Consider the following 23,890-nt stretch of genomic DNA (forward strand, 5'->3'; position numbering starts at 1 on the left):
CTATAACAATGACCTCTGCATTGCATTGCAGCCTGGAGTGCTGGAATAATGGGTCAAATGCTAGCTCTGGAGGACTGCGTAAACAGGGATATTTTTAAAGTGATATTATGTGTGTGAGTCTGTTTGCTCATCAGCAGTTACTAGATAAAGTTGTTTTTCCCAGCCATAAAATAAATATGTTTTGCTTAAGAGCTGATTCAGCGAGAATGAGAAATATGTACGTAGCTGGATCAATGTACAATGTGATAAGTACATAGTTTTAACTTAAAGCACTGACTCTATTTGTCAGAGAGCTTGCTGCTTTGTTTCAGATGTGTATAGTGAATTCTCTCCATGCTGCATGTAATAAAGTGAGCCTTATCACAGTGGTCATTCTAAACTCAGAACGGACTATTTATTTGGCAATCTGGATTATTCTCAGTGAGCACTTTATTAGGTATTTATTAGACTTATTTTTTAGACTTATTAAGTCTTCTGCTACTGTAGCCTATCCACTTAGAGGTTTGACGTGTTCAGAGATGCTCTTCTGCATACTATACCATAATATGTGGTTATTTGCGTTACTGTCACCTTCCTGTCAGCTTTGACCAGTCTGGCCGTTCTCCTCTGACCTCGCTCATTAACAAGGTTTCTGCCCACAGAACTGCTGCTCAGTGGATGTTTTGTTTTCTATACCATTCTTTGCAAACTCTAGAGACTGTTGCGCATGAAAATCCCAGGACATCAGCAGTTTCTGAGATACTCAGACCACCCTGTCTGGCACCATCAATCATTCCACAGTCAAAGTCACTTAGATCACTTTTTTCCCCATTCTGATGGTTGATGTGAACATTAACTGAAGTTCCTGATCCATATCTGCATGATTTTATGCATTGCACTGCTTGTGATTGGATTAGATAATCTCATGAATACGTAGGTGTACAGGTGTTCCTAATAAAATGCTCAGTGAGTGTACTTTTTCCAGGATATAGCCATTTCCGTGAGGTGTAGATATTCGATCTGTGGGTGATCTAAGGGGATGCTGAGATTAAAAAATGTGGGAACCCCTCATTTATTGAATGTATTTGTTTATCTGACAGGGACCACACACATTAATAATAACAGAGGAGGAAACCCACACGGACATGAGGAGAACACAAAGAGGAAACGGCCAGTCAGGACTCGAACCGTGAACCTCCTTCTCTTGCCCCTGTCCTGCACATCAACAGAAGGAGCTAACTGAAGGGCATCCTTGCCCCCTGCGATGGTGCTTGTCAGTGGCTCTGACCTCAGCCGTACACCGCTTGCGGAAATAACGCACTCCACTGAAATCAATCAGGCCATCTGCCAGGTCTTACGAAGGCCCTGGTGGATCCATTTTACTGAAGGCGCGAATATATCCCCCGCATTTTCACTAGGCCATTAGGCTTTCTCTATACTGTTCATATTTAAAGTAATGACCCTGGGCTGCTTGATGTGTAAGAACAAACAATGCCAACCTGTAGTCTTCTCTCAATGTAAACGGCCATCAGGTACATTAACTGCACTTATAATGGTTTCAGGCATTAATCAGCTAAAACCACAGGGACTCTGGACTTAGTGCGCTATAGTTTGGATGGATGGCCGTACGCTCATGTATCTTTAACCATGCCATACAGGATACTTCATAATCTATAACTAATATCCAGTCTCTATTATGCATATACCCTAACAGCCACAAGATATACAGTAATATATCTTTCAATGCCCCAACACGTCCCCGCTGTGTATCTGTAGTAATACATGATTTAATTATTTTACATCATAATTCACACAGGAATTTCCACTCCGACACATTCCCTTATGCCTTAACATGCATTTTATGAAAAGCATCTTCACTAAATTACAAATATCTTCAGTTAATAATAAACAACTTCACTCTGGTTTCCTTCATAACACCTAACACCATCTGTAACATCTACTACCTGCTTAAGCTAGCTATATATCAAGCCAATAACACCTGAAGAGGAGGCCATTCATTACCACAGATTGCCATTTTACTGACATCCGGTTGTCATGTATTACTACAGCCCACACTCTCTGACTGCCCTCTCACTGAGTCTATACAAGAAGGATGGCATGAAACAGAAGGAGTGTTTCTGTTTCATTAATTCAAGGGCATCCTCAAACTTTTCAACAGCAGATTTAAATGGTTTTATGTTGCATAACACACTTCCCTCAATCAGGTCTATCGCTCAGCCTCTCTCTCTCTCCTCTTCCTTCCATCCATCCAAATATGTTTTCTCACAAATCACAGCTTGCTAGCTATACTGTAGTAAAAATAAAATTCAGCATTTTTTTTTTGCTGTGAACAGTGTTGTGCATTTTGATTTGTCGTGAAATTGTGTCTGTGTTTTATAAGTACATGGAGCAGAACAAATTGTCTATTGGCAGCCGATAATAAAGATTCTGTCCTCTCTCCTTTAGTGCTGACAGCAAAACAGTCTTCTCCACCGTCAGATTTATCATCCGTGAGAGGATAAGTCATCTAGAACCTGGGGCTGCGGCTGGTATTCTCTTCCTGCACAGCAACCTCTAAATGGCAAGTTGATTAGTGGCTGGAAGTGTAGGCTTATTTTAATGTATGACCAAATTTTATTTAGGATTGGGGGCCATGTTGTAATGTGACAAAATGAACAACCTCCAGAGGTTATACGTGCGTATACTACCCGATTATTCTCCAAACAATTACGTGTAATCTTGTTTTTGGTTGGAACTATTTCCTATGGCTATGCAATCTGTGCTCAAGGAAATTCTTATATAAACAGCCTAGTACACAGCTCCCTGGGAGTGAAGACCATGCACTGCTCGAGAACTGAGAATGAAAGATGTACCGGCACAATATGAAAACCTGGTCTGTAAATTAACTTTTTTTTGCCAGTAGCAAAGGTCAAAGCTAGTAAGGTCGAAGCACAGAGAAGTATAGCACAACCCTTAAGGGTAACTTCTATGATTAAAAAAGTGTGACACATTACCATTTATTATGCTTTATTATGACGCAAAAAAAACATGAGTGAAGTGTAATGAACACATACCGTATACCATTACACACTCACTGAGCACTTTATTAGGTACACTTACTTATTCATGCCATTATCTAATCAGCCAATCATGTGTCAGCAGTGCAATGCATAAAATCATGCAGATACGGGTCAGGAGCTTCAGTTAATGTTCACCTCAACTGTCAGAATGGGTAAAAATTGTGATCTAAGTGACTTTGACCATTGAATAATTGTTGGTGCCAGACTGCTCAGAAACTGCTGATCTCTAGAGTTTGCAGAGAATGGTGCAAAAACAGTGAGCAGCAGTTTTGTGGGCAAAAATGCCTTGTTAATGAAAGAGGTCAGAGGAGAAGGGCCAGACTGGTCAAAGCTGACAGTCACGCCAATAACCACACATTATAAGTGGTATGCAGAAGAGCATCTCTGAACACACCTCTTAGTGGATAGGCTACAGCAGCAGAACACTTAAGGGAGTAAGAAGTCTAAAATATAATATACGTCTAATAAATACCTTATCAAGTACTCACTGTGTGTATACTGTATGAATGTTAGAAACTATTTATCTACAAATCAAAACAGAAAAATTGAAAATTGTTCTACTAAAACATTTTTCCCAGTTTATGTGGTATCTTGTTATGTCTGGGCCATCCAAGCATAGAAACTATGCTGTAGATGTGGCCCTGCTTGGAAGTATTTCAATATATACAGTCTATTGGCCACTTTGTCCAGTCCAACTCTACTCTCTACTCTCTACAACCAGTTTTTAAAGAGGTTTTTCTTGAAATTATATCAGGGCTTGAATAACAAATCACAACCATTTTAGGTTAATAATACTAAAATACTTTCAACCTGATGTGCGTTTTAAGCAAAGGTGGGCAATCCAGGTTCAGAAAGTCCTCCCCAATATTTTGTTCAAATCACCTGGATTTGCGAACGAGCACAATTCCTCAGCCATGTTTTTTTTTTTTTAATGGTTGCACAATACTTTTTTAATTGTAAATGCAAAAATATTGTTGTACTTTGCAGTCTTAAAACAGAAACGCCCGCACCGTTGGCTAACAACTGAAACATCACGTGACAGAGAAACAATGTCTGTCTCCTCCCACCGCAATAGAAAATCATTTACGATTTAAAAACATTCATTTTATTTTCCTTCACAAGAAAAAGCCACAATGTCAAGAGATGCAAGTCTGTCAATGTGTAATTAATGTCAGTTCGTCTGGTTTTTAATTATTTGAGTTCAGTGGAAGTCATTCTAATTGCAAAATAATTTTATGTGCTTATGCAAAAAATATTTATTTAGTGTGAGTCTGTAAAGTTATGCGGCTCTTCGTACCTAATATGTTCATAATTCTCACCATCTGTTTGCAAATTAAGTAAATACAACCATTTTCCTTCCTGCATATGGTGTAACACTCTCAGGCAGAGAGACAGAATGGTGTCAGCAGGGGGATTTCTGTCTGTGGAAAACAGATATCGATTCCAATCTGCAATTCAACAGATGCTAGTTTTCATCCAGCAATCCATCTGGCATGGGTGGCAATTTTACGCACACACACAAACACACACACACAGCCATGCATATACGTACATATAGAGACTGTTAGTATACAGTGTACAGTATTCATATGCATTATCTCACATTATATGCATTGATTGGCTTCAGATGTCTCCTTTACTTTGATAATGGCAATATTAATAAAATATATGGCCAACCAGTCAACCGTAAAACATACTGATATTGATTTGTGAGTCAGAGGGAATAATAGAACAGGAGTGAAAATTTGTTGTTTTTAGGACTTTTTCATTTTCACAATAACATCTCCCCAAACTGCATCAAATTTACCGATGCAGAGATAACAGAAACTGGAAAACGCGATGACACGGAACGGGGCGGGAATGCTTACAGCACCTTGCCGACGTACTGGTGGTCGGTTCCCCGGTACTCCTCCTGCAGAAAGAAGTGGTTCCACATCCACCCCCGTTTGGACCGCCTCAGAGGCACCGCAGAGTCCCGCCTCGTCCCTGCTGTCCCCTGTGCCGTGGCCTCTGTAGTCCTTTTGTAAAGGGCCAGGGCCTCCCCATGGCAGGCCAGGGATGCCCAAAGCACCAGCACTACATAAGTTCTCATTGTATCCAGCTCACAGCCGCCTCCAACAAAGCCCCTCTCCGTACCCCTATCCTTCAGTCAGGGAAGAGGGGTCCAGGCTCATAGCTTTCCGCGTGTGTCCTGTCTCAGCTGTCGGTCGCAAGGTCGGGTCCAAAATCACCTGTGAGATGGGAAACAGCCTTGGTTACCTCAGCCAATACTCTCTACTATGTTTCTCTCCAATGTGTTCTCTCAAAATAAAAGTTTAGCACCGTTAGCTGGTATGGAAAATGTACTGCATATGCCCATTGTCACACCATGGTAATAACAAACAAGCAGGACAATATTCGCACAGGGAGACAAATACTAGGCCCTGAAAATATGAATGATGATATTCATGGGTATCGACTCTTTGACCCCAGTTTGGCCATGTTGAGCTTATCAGACAGCGAGGCTAGAGGAATTGGTAAAGCGATACAAATTCACTCTGTTAAACTGACACATTTACGCATTCACATTGCCCTTGAAAACCACAACACGTTCGCCCCATACAAATGCACTTATTTATGTATGTATTATCTATTGCATTTCCGTTACATTCCACTGACTGAATGAACAAGCCTAATACAACTTGGTAACAATGAAAAAGTCCAACCTGGGGTCATATTGATTTGCTATGGAAGTCACTGAGGTTGAAAATACCACACAGGGGGCCAGTGAACGGCTGACGGGGGGGGGGGGGGGGAGGGCAGGGAGGGGGAGGGGTTATTTCTAATCCCTCTGATTTTTCAACTCAGTGGGCTGCCTCCTTTGTATGGATTTATTTTTTGCATCACCATGGAAACTAATGACCCCCAATAGGAATGTGTGTGTGTGGGAGGTGGGGGGGGGGTCGAGCCACAGGTAGTTTGGCGATCTTTAACTGCCTTTGTTATACCCCCAAATGTCTCTTTGCTTTGTTGCCGTGACTTGGGCAATCCCAGCCAGTGGCATCTTGTAGGTCATGACCATGGACCCTCTACACTAACCAGATGGTCAGCTCCAAATTATTAGCTCCAATTAATGTTCTCATAGGAATACTAATGTCGAGGTGGCAAAGGACAGTTCTGCTTGTAATATGTTCTCTTTCCTTGGGCAAGGTATGAAAAGAGCCTCAAACCACTGTGCTGCTGCCAGATATGCAGTAGATACGAAAGGAATTTAATTTAATACAGAGGCAAATACATAAATGTCTTTGTCCCAAACATTATGGAGGGCACTATAGATTTTGCTAAAAATATCCAACAATTACAAGTGCTTGAGACATCTCTTTGGAGGTCATACTATTTTCTTTATTTTTGCAGTGGGACCATAAGCAGAACTAATATGTCTGGTGGCCAATGACATTCTTATTTAATTACCCGGGCATCTGCCAGTTCGTTTTTTAAGGTCTTTTGCAGAACAGACTTTCAAAACAATAATTACCACTGAGACATCTTGATTGCGGTTATGGTCAGAGATAGAAGTAAAGTACATTAGAGCGGAGCGAGTGAGGGGACGCAGACATGGCGGCGTATGCTTTCAGACGCGTGATCAATACAGATTGAATTAAAAGCAAATAAAAAATAATGGCTGCCGTAATCGTCTCAGACGCTGTTTTTCCGCGTCTTCCGTATGGTGCCCCATCTGAAATGCCAGCAGCGATTCGCATCTCCCTGGTCGTGGGTGTGTTCGCATATGGTTCCCTGTAGCGCCCAAGAGCTCCATGCGGCCTGTTCCCTCTTAGAACGCAGAACTGCGAAAGGCGTCCATTTGGCGACGTCTTGGAGGAGGAGCTGTTCTGGGATTGAGAGTCTGGATCAGGGGGTCTGAAACCAGCTCCCCGGAGTCTGCAGGGTCTGCTGGTTTTCGGTGTGACTCAGCTCCTAATTTATCAGTCAGACCAATTTATCACATGGTTACCTCACCTCACCTGGCTTCACTGGATCCAGAATTGGTCGCTGATTTCAGGCAAAAACAAAATCCAGCAGACCTACAGGATCAGGGTTGGGAATCCCTGGTCTACATCATACTTTGAAAGGATGAGCCTCACATTAAATTTTAAAGGATTTATTTATTTCTATTTGTTTGGACGGCTGCTGTATTATTATATTGCTGTATTGTTATTGTGAGGATAGTTCAAAGCTCAAACAATGATGAGTGGTTTTGTGCGTTTCTGTATTTACACGGCTGGATCAGAGTAGAAAATGTGTAGAAACTAGAACAAAACTTTCAGTCTTTGGCCACAGTAAAGGAATGGAGGTCTGGGCACTGGATACAGCAACACTGCAGACCCAAAGTAACCATGCTGGAAGATACAATCAATGATTCACAATGTTTCTGCGATCCAAGCACACTTTTTTATTTCTCTTTTTTTATGTCGAAACTACATTTGTATTATTCTGGAAACTGACACAGTCACACAGTAGAGGGCAATAAGAAATGGATTAATTAGCCGCATTATGATATCTGCTGCTGAAGAAATGAAAATGGAGGTGAAATTAAATTAATTCAAATTGGAGGCTGAACAATGCCTTTAGTCTGAAAGGTCAGTGCTAGCTAGCTGACATCTACCCAGGTCACTGTGACTAAACACAGCACAGCGGGCCAGAAGGTAATGCATCCCTGATTGCCCTGAAGGACAGTGCCAGAGAGATTGTCATGATTGGTGAGGAGAAAGAGGACCTTAGACACCTGCGGGGAGAGGGGGTGGGGGGTGTTGGAGGGGGGCGGGGGAACCGCCCCTGCCCTGAAAACGACTCAGTTGGGCTGCAGGTTTCCACGGCAGCCCAGATGGGTCCGATGGGACCAATTAAATCTGGGAAACAACCTCGAGAGAGAGAGAGCCGCCTGAGACATGCGAGACAAGCCGTGCTACCACTGCAACGTTCTCTCTGCTTAAAACACAACAGCTTCAACAACGCGGGCCTGGACTTCACGCCGGTGAAAGTTACCAGCCTGAAATCGGCTGTAACAATGTAGCCAATCTCAGGATCTGGACATACAGTAATAGCCATAAGAGTTAAGCGGGTACAATTTAGGGAAGTGTTGAAACAATTTAGGTTCTGTCTACAAATGCAAACATACAGTATATGTATTAGTACAGTGGCAACATACCCACAGCACAGCTTTCTGTAAAATATTTATGATAAAATATGCTCAAACAAAATATGCTCAAAATATTCTTATGATGATTAGTATAACTTCAAATGCAGGGGAATGCTGCAGAAACAATGTTATTGTTTTTACATATTTCCTTCAAACAAAATTAAATGCCAGAATAGACATAATATGAAAATGGCAAGTTAAGGCCCTCCATTTTGAATTTCATTCAGTGCAACAGCATGCTCTCACCTCTCAGGCTCTCTGCTCATTCAAATTAAGATAATTAACAGGGATAATCTCAGCAAGACCGCAAAATGTCCAGCTACCCCTCTTAATGCCAGATGAGTCCTAGCCCCTCCAGGCACAACAAGGTATTTTGTTGGATCATTTAATATTAAAGCATTTCTAAAATCACTCATTTAAAAAAAATGTTTTGCCTTTAAATCATGACTGTTCATTTTCAAAGCAGTGAGCCCAGCTGGCACTTCAGAATGAAAAAAAGTGCCCTTAAATTCGACATGAGGGTATTAGGGTAGAACATGTTAAGGATTAAGAACTTGGATGAGGTCTGTAGCACTTGGAGTGTAGTGGAGGGTAGAGACCTGATGGCTAAGACACTTCCTAGACTTAGTTCCCAAAGGTTTGAGCACATGGCAGTGCCCACTGATCTAAATCCAATATCCAATTATTTTTATCCAATTATTTTTGGCAACGGTCTGGCGTTCTCCAAACAGTCTGGTATTCTGGGGGCCCACAAGCGTTCGTACGAGAACCTGTTTAAAAAAATACCTTTAATCGCAAAATAGGACATGATATGTTGTGTATAATGAAATCATGATTTAGCCATGCTTCAATGTATAAGTGAGTTAATTAGCTGCAGTAATGCATATAAGCCCAACGAGGATGATAACAATGATTAGGATTGTAAATACACACCATTACGTACAATCTCCTCATTCAGTACAGAGTCACAGATTGGTGATTTTGAGGGCCATGAGATTATACAGGATGGGAAGACATGTTTTGGACAGCAATGCCCCATAATTGTGTGTTCTCTGTGGTGTCTGTGATTCTGATAAGGCTCTGTGCACATGAGTAATTAAAGCTCAGATAAACCAATGTGTGTCGGTTTGGTGGAGAACAGATGCATTAATTCAAAACCAATTTCACTACTATCCCACTAAATCATTAAAATACACTTCAACAAAAGGACACATAAAATAAAGCTCAACTAAAATCTCCAACTAACAAATGTTATTTAATGAAAGTTTAAATCAGCGTTTGTTTTCAAGTTAAATTTGGTAGATATTGAGAAAATCAGCCACCAAGGAATTTAGCCAAGTACTCGTGTACACTAGTGAATGAACAAAGGATCAGAGTGCAGAATTATCAAAGCAGAATCTCAGTTATGGGGAATAAGTGTCATGCTAAAGCTGAGCTAAGTCAGGCACTGTCCCAAAAGTGCTCCCTCTTCCAGTAACTTTTGTATTTTAGGCAGGGTGTCTTCCTGCCTTTAATCGGTTGGTAATTATTGTGTAGAATGTTCTTCATTATGCTCTACCTAGCAACATTTTTTTGTATTTTTTAGTCTTGATTATGTGGAACTTTGTCACCTGTGTTTTAGTTTAATCACTTTGTTTCTCAAAGTCTAATTATCACTTATTATGCATAATCTCATCAAAGGTTCTTGAATTGAGTTGATTACGGCTGAAATAATTGTATTAAATTAAAAGACCAATTCGGCTAGTTTCATGATAATTACGCCAACCTCTGCTAATTAAATAAATAATAAAACAGTTTTGTAATAAACCTAATGTCACTTAAATTACTTGCTACAACAATAATGCCTTTATGTGTTTTCTACTATTGTATCTTGCTTAACAGATGAAGAGATGAGGTGACCATTTAGAGGCAATGAGGGTGAGATGCAGCTGAGCAATCAAATCAAATGTATTTGCTAGCATACTTTACAAACATTATTCACTGTGCGCTACACAACCAACCCTGGCCAAAACCCCCACAAGAGAAACCCCAAGGTGGTCGTGGCAAGGAAAAACTACCCCTGAAGGCCAAGGGGACAGAGAAAGTACCTGCAAAGCAAAATAGTTACCCTGAAGTTTTTCCTGCTCAATGTGAAATAAGATTTTCAGCCATGACTGCAGTGCCCTAGATTGACCCGTTAGACCAGCTTGTACATATCCTCACCCAGTCTCTCTAAGCATATAGTTTCACACATTTCTTCCCACATTTTATATCAGCCTGCTCGTTTGTAGACACGTATTCATAAAAAGCCAGGCTTGTTTCCATTGGAAGGTCTTCTGTAGCCTGATAATAGTAAACTATAATGTTAGCCATTTTATTATTATATATTTTTACAGCCAGTCTAACTACATATGTGGATATAAGTTTGCCTATGTGGCCACTATCAAATTCCTATCATTTTCCTGGGAGAAGGACTCCTACCTTTTACATTTTGCTTGCTACCATCACCAATGGATATTGCTCTTTGGCTATGCTAAATGTGTAAAAGCTGTGTAACAGTGATGTCATTTCTTTCTCATGGTGCATTAATATTAATGTGCTGAATGATAACTGAGAAGACGGATTTCTGGTCAGTTCCAACAGGAATCTAAATTCAGCACAGCTAACGACTAAACGCCTGGGTTGTCTTCAGTGACTAATGCCTTCTCTCGCCTTCTCACAGATTTGTATTGATTTGCTTTAACAGATGGCTTTGCCAAAAAAAACTTTGCTTGTAAGTTTACAAAATTATGTATTTACACAGCCAACAGATCTTTACTGCAACAATTCAAGTGAAGTACCTCTCTCAAGGGTACCTAAACTCATCAACACTGAAATTTGAACTGCCAGAAGTCACTATATCATACATATTATGCATTTTAAATGCCGGTGACATATTGCATTCAAGGAAACCCAACGGAATATTCCATTTTAATTGCACTTTGGAGTTAATGATAATGAGAAAAATGTGGGCGCATTGCAATATTAGGTTAATCGTCTTTGCTGCTGAATGTTGACTCAGGACACAGAACTAATAGCCAACAGTTGGTTACTTCTTCTTAGAAATCATTATCTTGTGTGGCCGATAGCATAATGCTGGACAAAATCAATTTCACAACCGAACTGTCGGTTGAGACCACACAGAAAAATGGACTACCAATTTCTTTCCCTTCAAATGGGAGAAGTCCATCAAGCAGCCTGCAGCATATTCTCCAATACATCTGAATTTATGAGAACAATACTGTAGTGTCTGAACTTCTGCCATTCCTGGTCTCGTGCCTCTGTGCCTCCCCCCACCCCCCTCCCCAATCCATAATCCCCTCCAGGCCACACTCACGTGCATGGTAATCTTAGCAGGGAGATAATGCATTCAAACATTTGTTCTTTCTCACTCTATGTCTATCTATCTACCCCACCTCTCTCTCTTCCCCTCTTTCTCTCTCTATCCCCCCCCCCCTGAATGGGGTTCCCATATTAGCTCAGTCAAAGCTGATGACAGTAAAGGGCGCATCAATTGGACAGATGGACCCCCCCCCCCATTACATAACAGGAGGAATATACAGTAATGTCATTTGGAAATAGTGCCGCACAATCATCCGTCTGTTTGTTAGGGACACTGAAACTGCAGTCAGCACACAGTAACCGGCAGAAACTGCCGGTGGAAGCAAGTGTGTGTTTTTGTAAAGGGTACAGCTAGGTCTGGGGTAAAGAAATACACTGGATACAGCCTGTGTGTTCATGGCATGGGTAGTGGCTAATTAGGAAATGTGTGCAACCACACAATTACAGTCTTTTGTGCCACATTAATTACAGTGCAGTTGCACCACGGGGACCTGCTATACTTGTTATAATGAGAATGCTGTGTGTTCATCCCTATTTGTTCCTACACACAAACTGGGAACATGCCTAGTGTATATCCAGCTGACATTAAAAATAATAATAATACTGTCTCTAATTTGTAATTCTGTGCATCTCGTTAGCAAAAGAACTACTGTGGGGATTAAATAACAGTACATTTTGCATTCTGATTTTTTTATCTAATGAGCTGAATCAAAATAGTCATAATAAGAAAAAGAACACGACTGCAAAAAATATATATATGCACTGTAACCTGGATATTACTTTTAATGACAGGTCTGGTACAATCCCAGTAAAATGACTAAAGCCTTGGGTATGAATGCTCTATCCCCTGTCGTCAATAGTGTGAGTAGCGTACTAATGATTACACAATGTCAAGTTGTGGTCTATAAGGATTACCATAGCCTTTTCACTATCATCACACTGCAGTATCTAATGTGGGTATTGCCGGTATCATTCGGTGGAATGTTGTAGCATAATTATTTGATTAAAGCTGATTTGTTTCTCATAATCAAAGGCATCTAATGAGACGTAGCCATGTTTATACCCATACAAAATTAACCCACCTCTGCTGGGCGATTCTTGTACATAAACCCGGTGAGCTTATTAAATCATGAAAAACTATTTAGGAACATCGGCAGTTTAAAGAGACACCATCCACCTTCTTCATTTACAGCCAACTGGGCCCCACTGTGTTTAAATAAGAGCAAAGAAAAAACACCTTATTTGTTTGTTTAATGTTGGTGGGCCAAGCATACAGCTGCAGGATTGAGTCAGGTTGTGTGGGTCTGCAGGAAATGCCTCTGTGAATATAAAGACCCAACAATACAATAGCGCCTATTGACATTAACAGCAGGTCGCTAATAAAATGACAAACCCCATTGTCACGGAGAACTAAGTAAGCTGTGATCCAACAACAAAGCAACTCCAATAAATGTTATAATTGAAAGAAGGCCTATTCAGAGTAAGAATAATGGGCTTTCCTTGAAGGGTACAATAAAAAACAGAGATAGACGGAGAGAGAAACAGACAGAGAGGGAGAGTGTGTGTGCGTGCGTGTGTGTGAGAGAGCGAGAGAGTGTGAGAGAGAGAAAGAGTGCGTGTGAAAGAGGGAGAGAGAAAGAGAGATAAACAGAGAGAGAGAAAACTAAGAGCATGATGAAGCTTGCTGTTGTTAGGACTCACTGTTCACTGGCTCAGTGGCAGGTATTCCCCAAATAAGATTCCCAGTGCAACATTTGCTTTTACATTATTAGTTCCCAAGAAACCTTATTTGTTTCTATGCAAAACTTATTTGAATTTGACATCTCTTCTTCCCTCTTTCTCGGTAATATATCATTAATATATGTATATATTTCTTTTACTTTTTTATTGCATAATGGAAATAACTGAAACATCACCACAAATGAGGATGAGTATGCCACATACTGTAGATACCAAATCCGTTGGGGCAACAGCAACAGACAGGCTTTGATTTCCTGTGCTGTCTGTTCCCTGTACTCCAATCCTAGGCATGTTATTCTTCCTCACCCACAACTGTGAGGGTGAAGATATCTGCTCCTTAATTCAACTTGAGCGAACTGATTGTCCTCCTCCTCACCCCCTCCCTCCCCACAACAGCACAGCAGCCGACCCATGCAGACCTCCACCAGGACTCATCATTATCTGACCAGGTGGAGAAGAGAGAGGAAAGGCTGCCTGATCAAACACACTGGAGCTTCTGCTCCCTAACGTCCAACAGAACCCATTCAGCTCTGCATGAGCGAGTTGATTTTGAGTGTGTGTGCCTTTTCTGTACTTACCTGTAATCAATATAATGTAATCAATATAACCCTCCCCACACACCTCCATACACCTCCATACTCCCCTCTACTGATAATGCGGCACGGGGGGAACATCTACTCTACATTTTTCACCCGAGTGGTAAGTATACCGAAGAAAGGATGAATCCTGCGGTTATAAATTCCATCTGACCAATATGTGAAATGTGTGACACTGTAGCCTGCAGAGGAGAGGGCCACAGTAAATTCAAAGCACCGCAGCTTTATATATGTCAGTAGTCCCACCGTAACGCTCATAATCTAAGCTTACCGAAAAAAGGTGATTCGCATAGGGGCGGCTCAGGAGGCAGGGGCTCCAAACCACGGAGAAAAAAGGAGGGAAACTGTTTAGAAAAATAGAGAAAATAAGATTGCCCTCGTGTTGTGAGCAGGCGAGCGCTGTGCCGTTGCGGGCGAGAGCTGTGAGGGGAGAATGTTTATGTGTATAAAATCGCTGCTTCTCCTGCGGTTCTGCTTTCACACGCGCGAGATGGATTGTGCTGCAACATTTATAACGTCAATGTCAGATGCAAGCTTCCCGAGGATTTACGGCTACTGTTCTGACCGGATCTTGGTATTAAAACAACTCATCTCCAAAGACCGGCTGATCTCTGTATTAAATCACCTCTTTTCCAAACATCACTAACCTGCTGAATTACGATATGTATTAGCCTGGTCTCCAGAATATGAGCCTTACAGTATGAAAACACCTTTGTTCGAGGCATTACTGGCATTACCAAATTCATGAATAAAGCACTAACACATGGATACACGCACTAACAGGCTCCCGGCAGTATTGCCAGGTAACCGTAATGGGCCTCAATGGCCTCTGCTCCACACAGGCCATTCCTTTCAGCAAATCAAAACCATACATTATAGCCGCCCCAGGACATCCGTAGCACCCCAAGACCAGTTTACCTGGCACCGTATTCGGGCCGAGGGGGTGAGGGGTGCGAGAGGGGGAGTGGCAAAATGTGCCTTTCTAAAATGTCTCACTGTGAGCCCGGTGCGTCTAGGCTACTGAACAGGACATTACGAGCAGTTTTTTTGTTTTGTTGACCAAACTTGCGGCTCACATCTCGTTACATGCAGGACCCCTCTCCCCCCGTTCCTTGCGGGGAGACTACAGCATCATTACGAGCCCGAAGGCGCCGCGTCGGACAGTGGATAGAGCAGAGGAGCCTGACCCCAGGGCCATGGCTGCAGATATACAACATGCGCTCAGAGAGGCCCGTTCGTTAAGCTTGTCTGCAGCAAATCAATTAGCAGAGCTAAATAACACACTTTGCCATTATTGATTCCCCTTTCGACAACCATATGCGAACTGTGCCCTATCTATTTGTGTTTTAGTTTAGTGTTAATGTTTGCCGCTTAATGTGTGCTGGATATTACATCTGTCATCTGTTATCTGAGCGGAATCATATTGCCTATCTTTATACAGCACGGCAAGGGAAATAAGAAATAATTTGAGTGTAACATTCTAGCATTATTCAAATGCGCGTTATAAAAGTGCCTTTAAATTATATTCATGTCACATCTGTAAAATGTCTGGTGACAGTTCGTGACTCACCATCTCACTTCAGACTTCATATGAGGTCTATTTAGAAGGTATGTTTCTATACCGTTGTGGATTGCAACAGCTGGTAATGTTGTGATGTGTAAGGAATGACTTTCTATCATGATCAGCCCACTGACCCAAGACAAACCACAGACACACAGTTAGTATGCACCACACACACAAAGTCAGTATGCACCACAGACACAATGTCAGTATGCTCCATTGACACACAGTCAGTATCCACCACCGACACAAAACCAGGATGCACCACAGACATGCAGCCAGTATTCACCACAGACACAATGTCAGTATGCACCAGAGACTCACAGCCACTAGGTATCAGAAACACAGCCATATGATATCAACATTTTTGGTGACAAGGGTTTTCATAACTCTCTTTCATACTCACTTGCACACATACACACAGATAGAGAAGCACACACACACACACACACAGACCCCTTTCCCACACGGAAGGGAGGGGGGTCATGTGACTCCAGCAGCATGGTGCTGGCCCATCCCGTGCCGTGGTGTTGGAGATTTTTCAGCGAGAGAAAAGAAGCAGAACTGCAGGAAGGGGAACACATCCTTATCACCCTATTCAGCTATAATCCCCTCTCCCCCTCCCTCCTCCTTACCCCCTCCCCTCGCCTCCCTCTCCCCTACTGTGGTCTCCATTCGCCCCGGCCAGGGTACGGCTAATGCTTCCTCTTTACCCCATTTCATTCAATTACCAACCTGCAGGGCTGTCTCCCCTGTGCCGTTACCCACGGCCCTGCTGCTGAAGGCCCCGCGGACACCATCACTAATGTACTAATGCCTTCTTGGAACTTAACTGCAGAGAAACAAGCTTTGGGCCTTTTGCTTTCACGTTCTGTCAGATGTGCATCAGAAACTCTCTCTCTGTCGCTCTCTCTCTCATGCTTTCTTTTTCTCTCTTACCCCTGGTCTCTCTCCTTCTCTATCTTTCTCTCCCTTACCCCCGGTTTCTCTCCTTCTCTCTCTTTCTCTCTCTTACCCCTGGTCTCTCTCCTTCTCTCTATCTCACTCTCTCTTTCTCTCTCTTACACCCAGTCTCTCTCCTCTCTCTCTCTCTCCCTCACTCTCTTTCTCTCTCTTACCCCCAGTCTCACTCCTTCTCTCTCTCGCTCTCTCTCTCTCCCTTGCTTGCTGACTGTGTGACTGGTGCGCAGTGCTTTATTTTAGCAGAATAAGAAGTGTACTGTGCCCCACACAGCTGTATCTTCGAAGGCCTCCATAAATAGGAATAATATCTTAAAAACACCCCACACACACGCGCGTGCCTAGCACACAGGAGGAGAGCAGCACACACTGAACAGCATGCGGCTGTGTGGAATCTATAAATGCCACCGTAGGCAGTATGCAAATGCGCACAGGAAACTCTTGATATGAGGTAGAGATGTCTGGACGGCGCTTTGACCACTCCTTCACTGTTTTGCCTCCAGGTCTTCTCTTTATCAATTTCATAAGAGCCAAAGCTGTTATTAAATGAATGTAAAAAAAATAAATTGGCAAGGAGAATTATTTGTCTTTCAGCAGTAATTAATCTGAACCAGTGCCCAACATGAAAACTCATTTGGTTGTCAACCAGAACAGCTCATTCAAAGGCCAAAGCTACGCTACATTACATCTAAAAACGTGATGAAATGAGGCAAGTTCATGTCAATTGTGCTTCTTAGTAGCAAGCCTTTCACAACACAGCATTATAAAGCCCAGGATACACAAGAAGAAAAGCAAATGAACGGCAATCTGAACATTCAATTGACCTGGCCTGACATAAGGCCACATTATATAACACATTATAGTAATTTGTCAGCATGTTAGGAAATAATGTTTTTAGTAATATATAGATTTTGTATCTTTATTGTCATTTTTAATGATTATGTAGTCAGTACCATGAACAAAGGAAACAATATCAATAAAATGTATTAGTCTTAAATTACATCACATGCGAAAAATAAAACCGATTTCTCTTAACTTTACAATGAGAAACTTGGGGTAAGGTCCAAAGATAGCGTAGTTTCTGGGCTTACAACTCAAAGGTTGTGGGATCGATTCTCAGTTGAGGCACTGCTGCTGGGCCCTTGAGCAAGGTACTTAACTTGAATTGAACTGCTTCAGGAAAACGTTTTCAGATATACCATTTAAATGGACTGTATGTAAAAAGTGTAATCCATCCAATTCTCTCTGGCTAAAAGTATCTACTAAATGCCCAAATATAACGTTTGGAAACCTTTCTCTAACTTCACCAAATACCCTTGCCACTTACTGCCATAAGATTAAAACAATTTCAATGATATGTTATGCTATCATCTAAAATCATTTGAGGATAGCATATACTTTAATATCTATATATGCAACAATTATTTGCATTGTGCATATATGTTTCATTTGCACATCTCTGAGATCATAGCTTTAATTTCTGCTAAACACCTGCTTTGTTCACATTATAATGCAGTGTGATGTGCTAGAGGCGTGACCCTCCACAGCACATTAAGAGAGATGCAAGTGCTTCTTCTGTGTGATTGTATTCCGCCCATACAAAAGACCCATTGTGCAGTCAGGTGTCAGTCAACGTAACTACCTGAAACAGTTATACAACATGGAGCCAGTGAAAGGCCTGAGGTCTATTTTTAAACACACAAACATGGTAATGTTGAAATAAATAAATAAAATATATATATTTGTATAACTTATTACTTATACTTCCACCTTCCACCAAAAAAAAATATGCGTGATTGCTGGGAACATATTTCTATCAAATCAACCCATTCTCAATTGCTGAGGATAAGTGTGAATTTGGTGGCGATTTATTCTTCCAGTTATTGAAATGTATAGGGTCCATAAGAAAGAAAATGGTAATGGAATAAATGAACTTAAGACTTTAAAGTGACAGTAGCCAAAATGATGAGCGGTACTAATATTCCCTCCACAAGAGGGCATAGTGCCAGTGACACAAGAAACTAGAGGCAGGGCCTGCATTCTTAAAATATAATTAATGTATCTTATGGTATGCAATATATTTATTGTGTGCGCATTTCCAAGTCTATCATAGCAAGACACACACAGCATCTGCTTAAACAGATTTAAAAACTGAGCCACAAGCCCATAGTGCCTGACAGTTATGAATAAGTGCAACATTACCATCATTTATGCTAACGTGGACACTGTGCTTAACACTGATCTATACAAGCAACGTCAGTTAACACTGCATCCAAATAGTGCTGTGCTACTATGGTATATACACTGCAAGCATGATATTTACTTTACATGCACATACTGTAATTTCTAACACTCCCACAATCAAAAATGACCTAGTAAACAAGTAAAACAAACTCAAGGCATGCAAACACAGGCACGGTGCCTAACAATGGCCAACAATGGTACAGTAACATTTGCACCATAGCATACACTAGCATTTGCATAATATGTAGCAATAATTGAAGCAAAATAGTATCCTAAAATATGTATGACATATTATGTTTCTCAATGACCAGTACATATTGAGAACACCAAGCTGTTATACTAACAAGTTAATATATTTTATGGCCCAGAAGATTGTTTTAGTTTGCATATTTTTCAATGGCCCATCATATTCGTCAATGGCCCATCAGGGCAATATTACAGTATTTAATAAATTGATAGAAGTTGTAAAAGAATGACATATATGTTGAAATGAATCAACCTGAAAACAAGATTGGACAAACCAAAGCGCCCAACAAGCCAGGGGCTTTTAAATGGATAATACTGAGCAACTGGGATGGCCAACCTAACAGTCTCTCTTACGTGAACTTTCTTGTGAAAATGCTTAAATAGCACTACAGTATTTGTACCTTGGAAGGACGGCACTTTAGTGCAGAAGATAAAAAGCTAGGCTTATGACCAGCAGCTTGTGGGTTCAAATCTTAAAGACTTTATTATGCTTGAGTACATGGATAATTTGAGAACTATATATTTTTTAAAACTATATATATATGTGTGTGTGTGTGTGTATATATATGTGTGTATATATGTGTGTGTGTGTGTGTGTGTGTGTATGTGTGTGTGTGTCCAAATCACGCTTAACAGTATTCAATAGGTTTTTGTACCAAGTTTCCTCTTTTTTAATTTTAGTAGTACAACACTCAAATATCAATGTTTTGTATATTGCCTTTGTCAATGAATCTGTGATATATTCTGTTGGATATTAGCTCATTTTGTGATTGGCCAGAATATTTAAATGTAAATGTTGGTTGTGTGGCTTAGTTTACCAGTGGATCAGGTCGGCGTACTGTATCATCTGAATGAGCTGATTTGATTCATATGGGTATAGTGCAAGAGCCTAATAAATCGACTGACACACAGTGAAAAACCGAATTCTCTGGGAGCGTCTGAGAATAAGCCACCCGCAGTACATTTCGCTTTCACGTTAATTTTCAGCATCTTTCACGGCCGTGTTCATCCATGTAGTTTATAAAATTTCAAATCAATCAAGAAGAACAATGGCGCGACTGGCCCACCACTGTTATTTTTCTCTTTGCGATAACTTTTCCCTTAAACACCTACACACGAATACAAATCAGAGCAGTATTTTAGTTATAAAAAATATATTAAACTTTAAAGTATGTAACATTCAAACGTAAAAGCCCAAATAAAGCAGATCTGTAATTAATGATAGGAGCGTAATTAATCTAGTACGATATCAAACAGTACCATATTAAGATGCAGCCCATTTGAATTACCACATGCTGGCAGAGGCAGGATGACTTTCTATGTTCGCTGTTACTATGCAGTAGCTATAGGCTACGCTACCAGGGGAATTTCTCCCTGGTTGCGTAGGCTACATATTAATTTCTGAGAAAAGAATTAAACATTTCATACAGGTATTATTTTGCTGTAGGCTGTGTGACATTGTCCAGTATTTAATTTGTTAAAACATAAATACATTAATCATTTTAAAGAAATCAACAACCATGCACTTGCGTCAAATGAAACACAATCACCTCGATAATTTACGCGCAATGTGACCTTTAATTATTATATCCAAGCCCTACTGAGTCTCCATGGATCTGGTTTAGTGGTGAAAAGTAAGGGGATTTCATGGTGGTCTTAATTAATTCATAAGTCCTACTGTGTCATAGGCTACCTCACAACTGCAACACCGACTTCAAAATGAAACAGGACGGCACAATTTAGCCGCATACAGGGTTTTTACTGGTGTTCAAAATGGTGCATGGACCACTGATAATTAAAATACTAATTTTATTTGGTGCAAAGCTGAAATAAGTATTTCTAAAAGAACCCACATCGATCTCAAGTAATAGCCTATACGCTCTTCGTCACAGAGTTTACAGAGCGTCTGCAGAAATAATGCTTGCGCCAGCTCACGAAACGTGTTACTCTGTTCATTTGGCAACATATTAACGGCGAAGCTTCATTAAAAGTGTCCCATTCACGAAGCACACTCACATATCTTCACAAACTGTATCACAACTAGAAAAGCCCCCCGTACGTCAGTCACTTCACACTTGTCGCTTTGCCAAGCGGCCAATGCCTCTTGAATACAAGCACTTGCACATAAACGAATATGACGCACGCGATTTCAAAAGACAATAGGAAACCGATCAATTATGGCAAGTGCACTTTAAGTTATGATGGACAGTTGAGAACTGCTTACATTAGATTCCGTCTGAAACCCGCAAACAATTAATTCTACCATTTAACGAGCCGGAGGTTATTAGTGCCCATCTGTCCACCTGTCTGGATATTCAGATTTAAAGAAAACACTTCTCCCACATGCTCTTTTGCGAAGAGAGAAAAAAAGGAGAAAAAACACTATGATAACTGGTATTTCTTATTTATTAAGATTTGGACATTTAGATTTCGGGATTTTCCATACCGAATAAACTAATCTGACAACACATCAGACTGGACAACGTGTATAATGAGAAACAGCCAAAGCCCTAACAATTCTCTCGTCTAGGCTCAAGTGTGAATAAACGCCTGTTAGTCAGACAGTTAATGTGAACACACATTAACATCATCACAAAATAACAATAATCTGTGCATCTGTGATTTGGTGTGATCTCAGATTAATTCATATCGTAAGTGTAACCACGATCTCAAATGAATAAAATATGTGGGTCAGCAAATATGGGTTTATCAACTTAACAACGCTCCGCACGTCCCTGGCCGAAAAAAGAACAACCTGATAACTTATGCACAATTGCTCAAGAATTCTACGGTTCCTTTACATCATCGTAAATAGAGACTAGAGCTTTCAGCTCATTACACATTTTAGATAAATAAATATAAATAAGCGGGAATACAACGCATAAGAAGATGCAGCGTAGGCTAAAGCAATAACAAAAGTTGTTATAACGCGATACTCACCAAACCTTTAAAGCAGTTAAAACGTGCTACCAAAGAGAAGCAATGAAAGAGGCAGTAAGATGCGTATCCGAATCTTGCAGCCGCAATAGCCTACTGTACACATTATCTTCTGACCTGCTCTCTCTCTCTCTCTCTCTCTCTCTCTCTCTCTCTCTCTCTCTCTCTCTCTCTCTCTCTCTCTCTCTCGCTCGCTCGCACAATCGCTCTCTCTCTCTCTCTCTCTCTCTCTCTCTCTCTCTCTCTCTCTCTCTCTCTCTCTCTCTCTCCTCTCTTTCAGAAGAGCGGGTAGGCTGATGTAGAGTGGAACCCGCGTCTGATTGGCTGCCATTCAAATGTCCCCGGTTTACGAAAGAAAAAGAAACGCAAGTGGAAAAGAAAAAGAAAAACTATGCAACGAAAGCGGAATGACTGGATTTTGGTAGCATGTCATCGACAGTCGCAGTGTCGAGGAGAAAGACCGGGAGGAGACAGGTTGCGCTGAGATGAGAGAGATGCATCCGGATGCAACCCAGAGGCCGCAGTGTGACATACCTCATTTCATGTCTTGTCCGTAGTGAAATTCTGAGTGTGACATGTGTTTTATTATGTGTGTATTTGACATATGCAGGCATCTTGTTTGGTGTTGACTGTTTTAACGTATAACGTGTTAGATCACGTATATCCTAATTTACGAAAGGAAATCAAACTTTGCATGGCCATGGCTGTAATTCAAATATCTACTGGCGCGAGTGGAGACAATGTACACCAGTTCCACAGCATATAAATGATTCTCCTTATAAATTTCCATCAGAAATTGCGTTAGGTTAGGGCATGCGTTGTTGCGAAACAATAACAACCCATAACGCAGACTCAGGATTGGGGCAGTTTATTTTGTATCTTTTAGAAAACGTAGGCGAGTCTTAAAAAACTGGTAGTCTTACAGTCTTACTCCAGGCTATTACTCTAAAATGCTCCTTTTTGAATATCAAATTTATTTAACGGTATTCAAAGTGTAAAGTTTTAAGAAGTAGTTCAGTACTGGTGCCGTGATACTGAAATGCGCCGATAGATTTCAGGGCAACTAAAGAAACCGAAACGGCATACGAAAATAACATAACTGACCCACTTTCCTGCAGGTTGCAGTTGACCCGTTGAACGCCCCACGGGTCCATTTACGTTCACGCCCCCTACAGTTCAGGAACTGGGGTGCAGCCAGAGAGAGAACGCAATTTCTGGATCGGATTTAATTGATTTGCCCATCAGTTTATCGAGCATCCAGGCATCAACCGGTTTTGTTAAAGGTAATTTAATATCATGTATTCACATTATTACATAACTTTTATTGTGGTACCTGCCCTTACTGACAACTGACTCAGGAGCAGTGTAGATGTAGTCCATCTTCACTCGCCAAAAATATTCCCAGGGTCGACAAAAATGTTTAGTTACCTGAATATTCTAATATTCATCATCATTATCATCATTACCATTATAAAGATGCATTTATATTATGTATTGTTAATTGACTCGTGATGTGAGTAGATATACACCAAGTGAACACTTTATTAGGTAGACCTGTACACCAGCTTGTTAATGAAAATGTTTAATCAGCCAATCATGTAGCAGCAACTAAATGCATAAAAGCATACAGACACGGTCAAGAGGTTCTGATGTTTTTCAGACTAAATGTCAGAATGGGGAAGAAATGTGATCTAATTGATTGTGGAATGATTGTTGTTGCCAGATAGGGTGGTTTGAGTATCTCAGAAACTGCTGATCTCCTGGGATTTTCACACAGAACAGTCTCTAGAGTTTGCAGAGAATGGTGCGAAAAAAAATACAGTGAGCAGCAGTTCTGTGGGCAAAAACGTTGTTAATGACAGGGGCCAGAGGAGAAGGGCCAGGCTGGTCAAAGCTGACAGGAAGTTGGCAGTTATGCAAATAACCACATATAACAACAGTGGTATGCAGAAGAGCATCTCTGAACACACATCACAACTCTAAGTGGACAGGCTACAACAGAAGAAGACTT

General features: G+C 41.0%; 1 protein-coding gene across 2 annotated transcripts in view; it reads right to left on the bottom strand.

The window, feature by feature from the left end:
* The window catches only part of cdh6 (cadherin 6), a 40,157-nt gene extending 18,182 nt beyond the window's left edge, over positions 1-21,975 (bottom strand). For both annotated transcript variants that reach the window (XM_061254182.1, XM_061254180.1), the window contains exons 1-2: positions 21,883-21,975; positions 4,933-5,290 (exon numbers count right to left, since the gene is read on the bottom strand). In XM_061254182.1, the coding sequence (XP_061110166.1) occupies positions 4,933-5,151 (219 nt within the window). In that variant the 5' untranslated portion in view covers positions 5,152-5,290; positions 21,883-21,975. The remainder of the gene's footprint in view (positions 1-4,932; positions 5,291-21,882) is intronic.
* Between the last annotated feature and the right edge of the window lie 1,915 nt (positions 21,976-23,890).

Source organism: Conger conger, chromosome 9 (genome assembly GCF_963514075.1).
Source record: "Conger conger chromosome 9, fConCon1.1, whole genome shotgun sequence".
NCBI classification, from domain to species: Eukaryota; Metazoa; Chordata; class Actinopteri; order Anguilliformes; family Congridae; genus Conger; species Conger conger.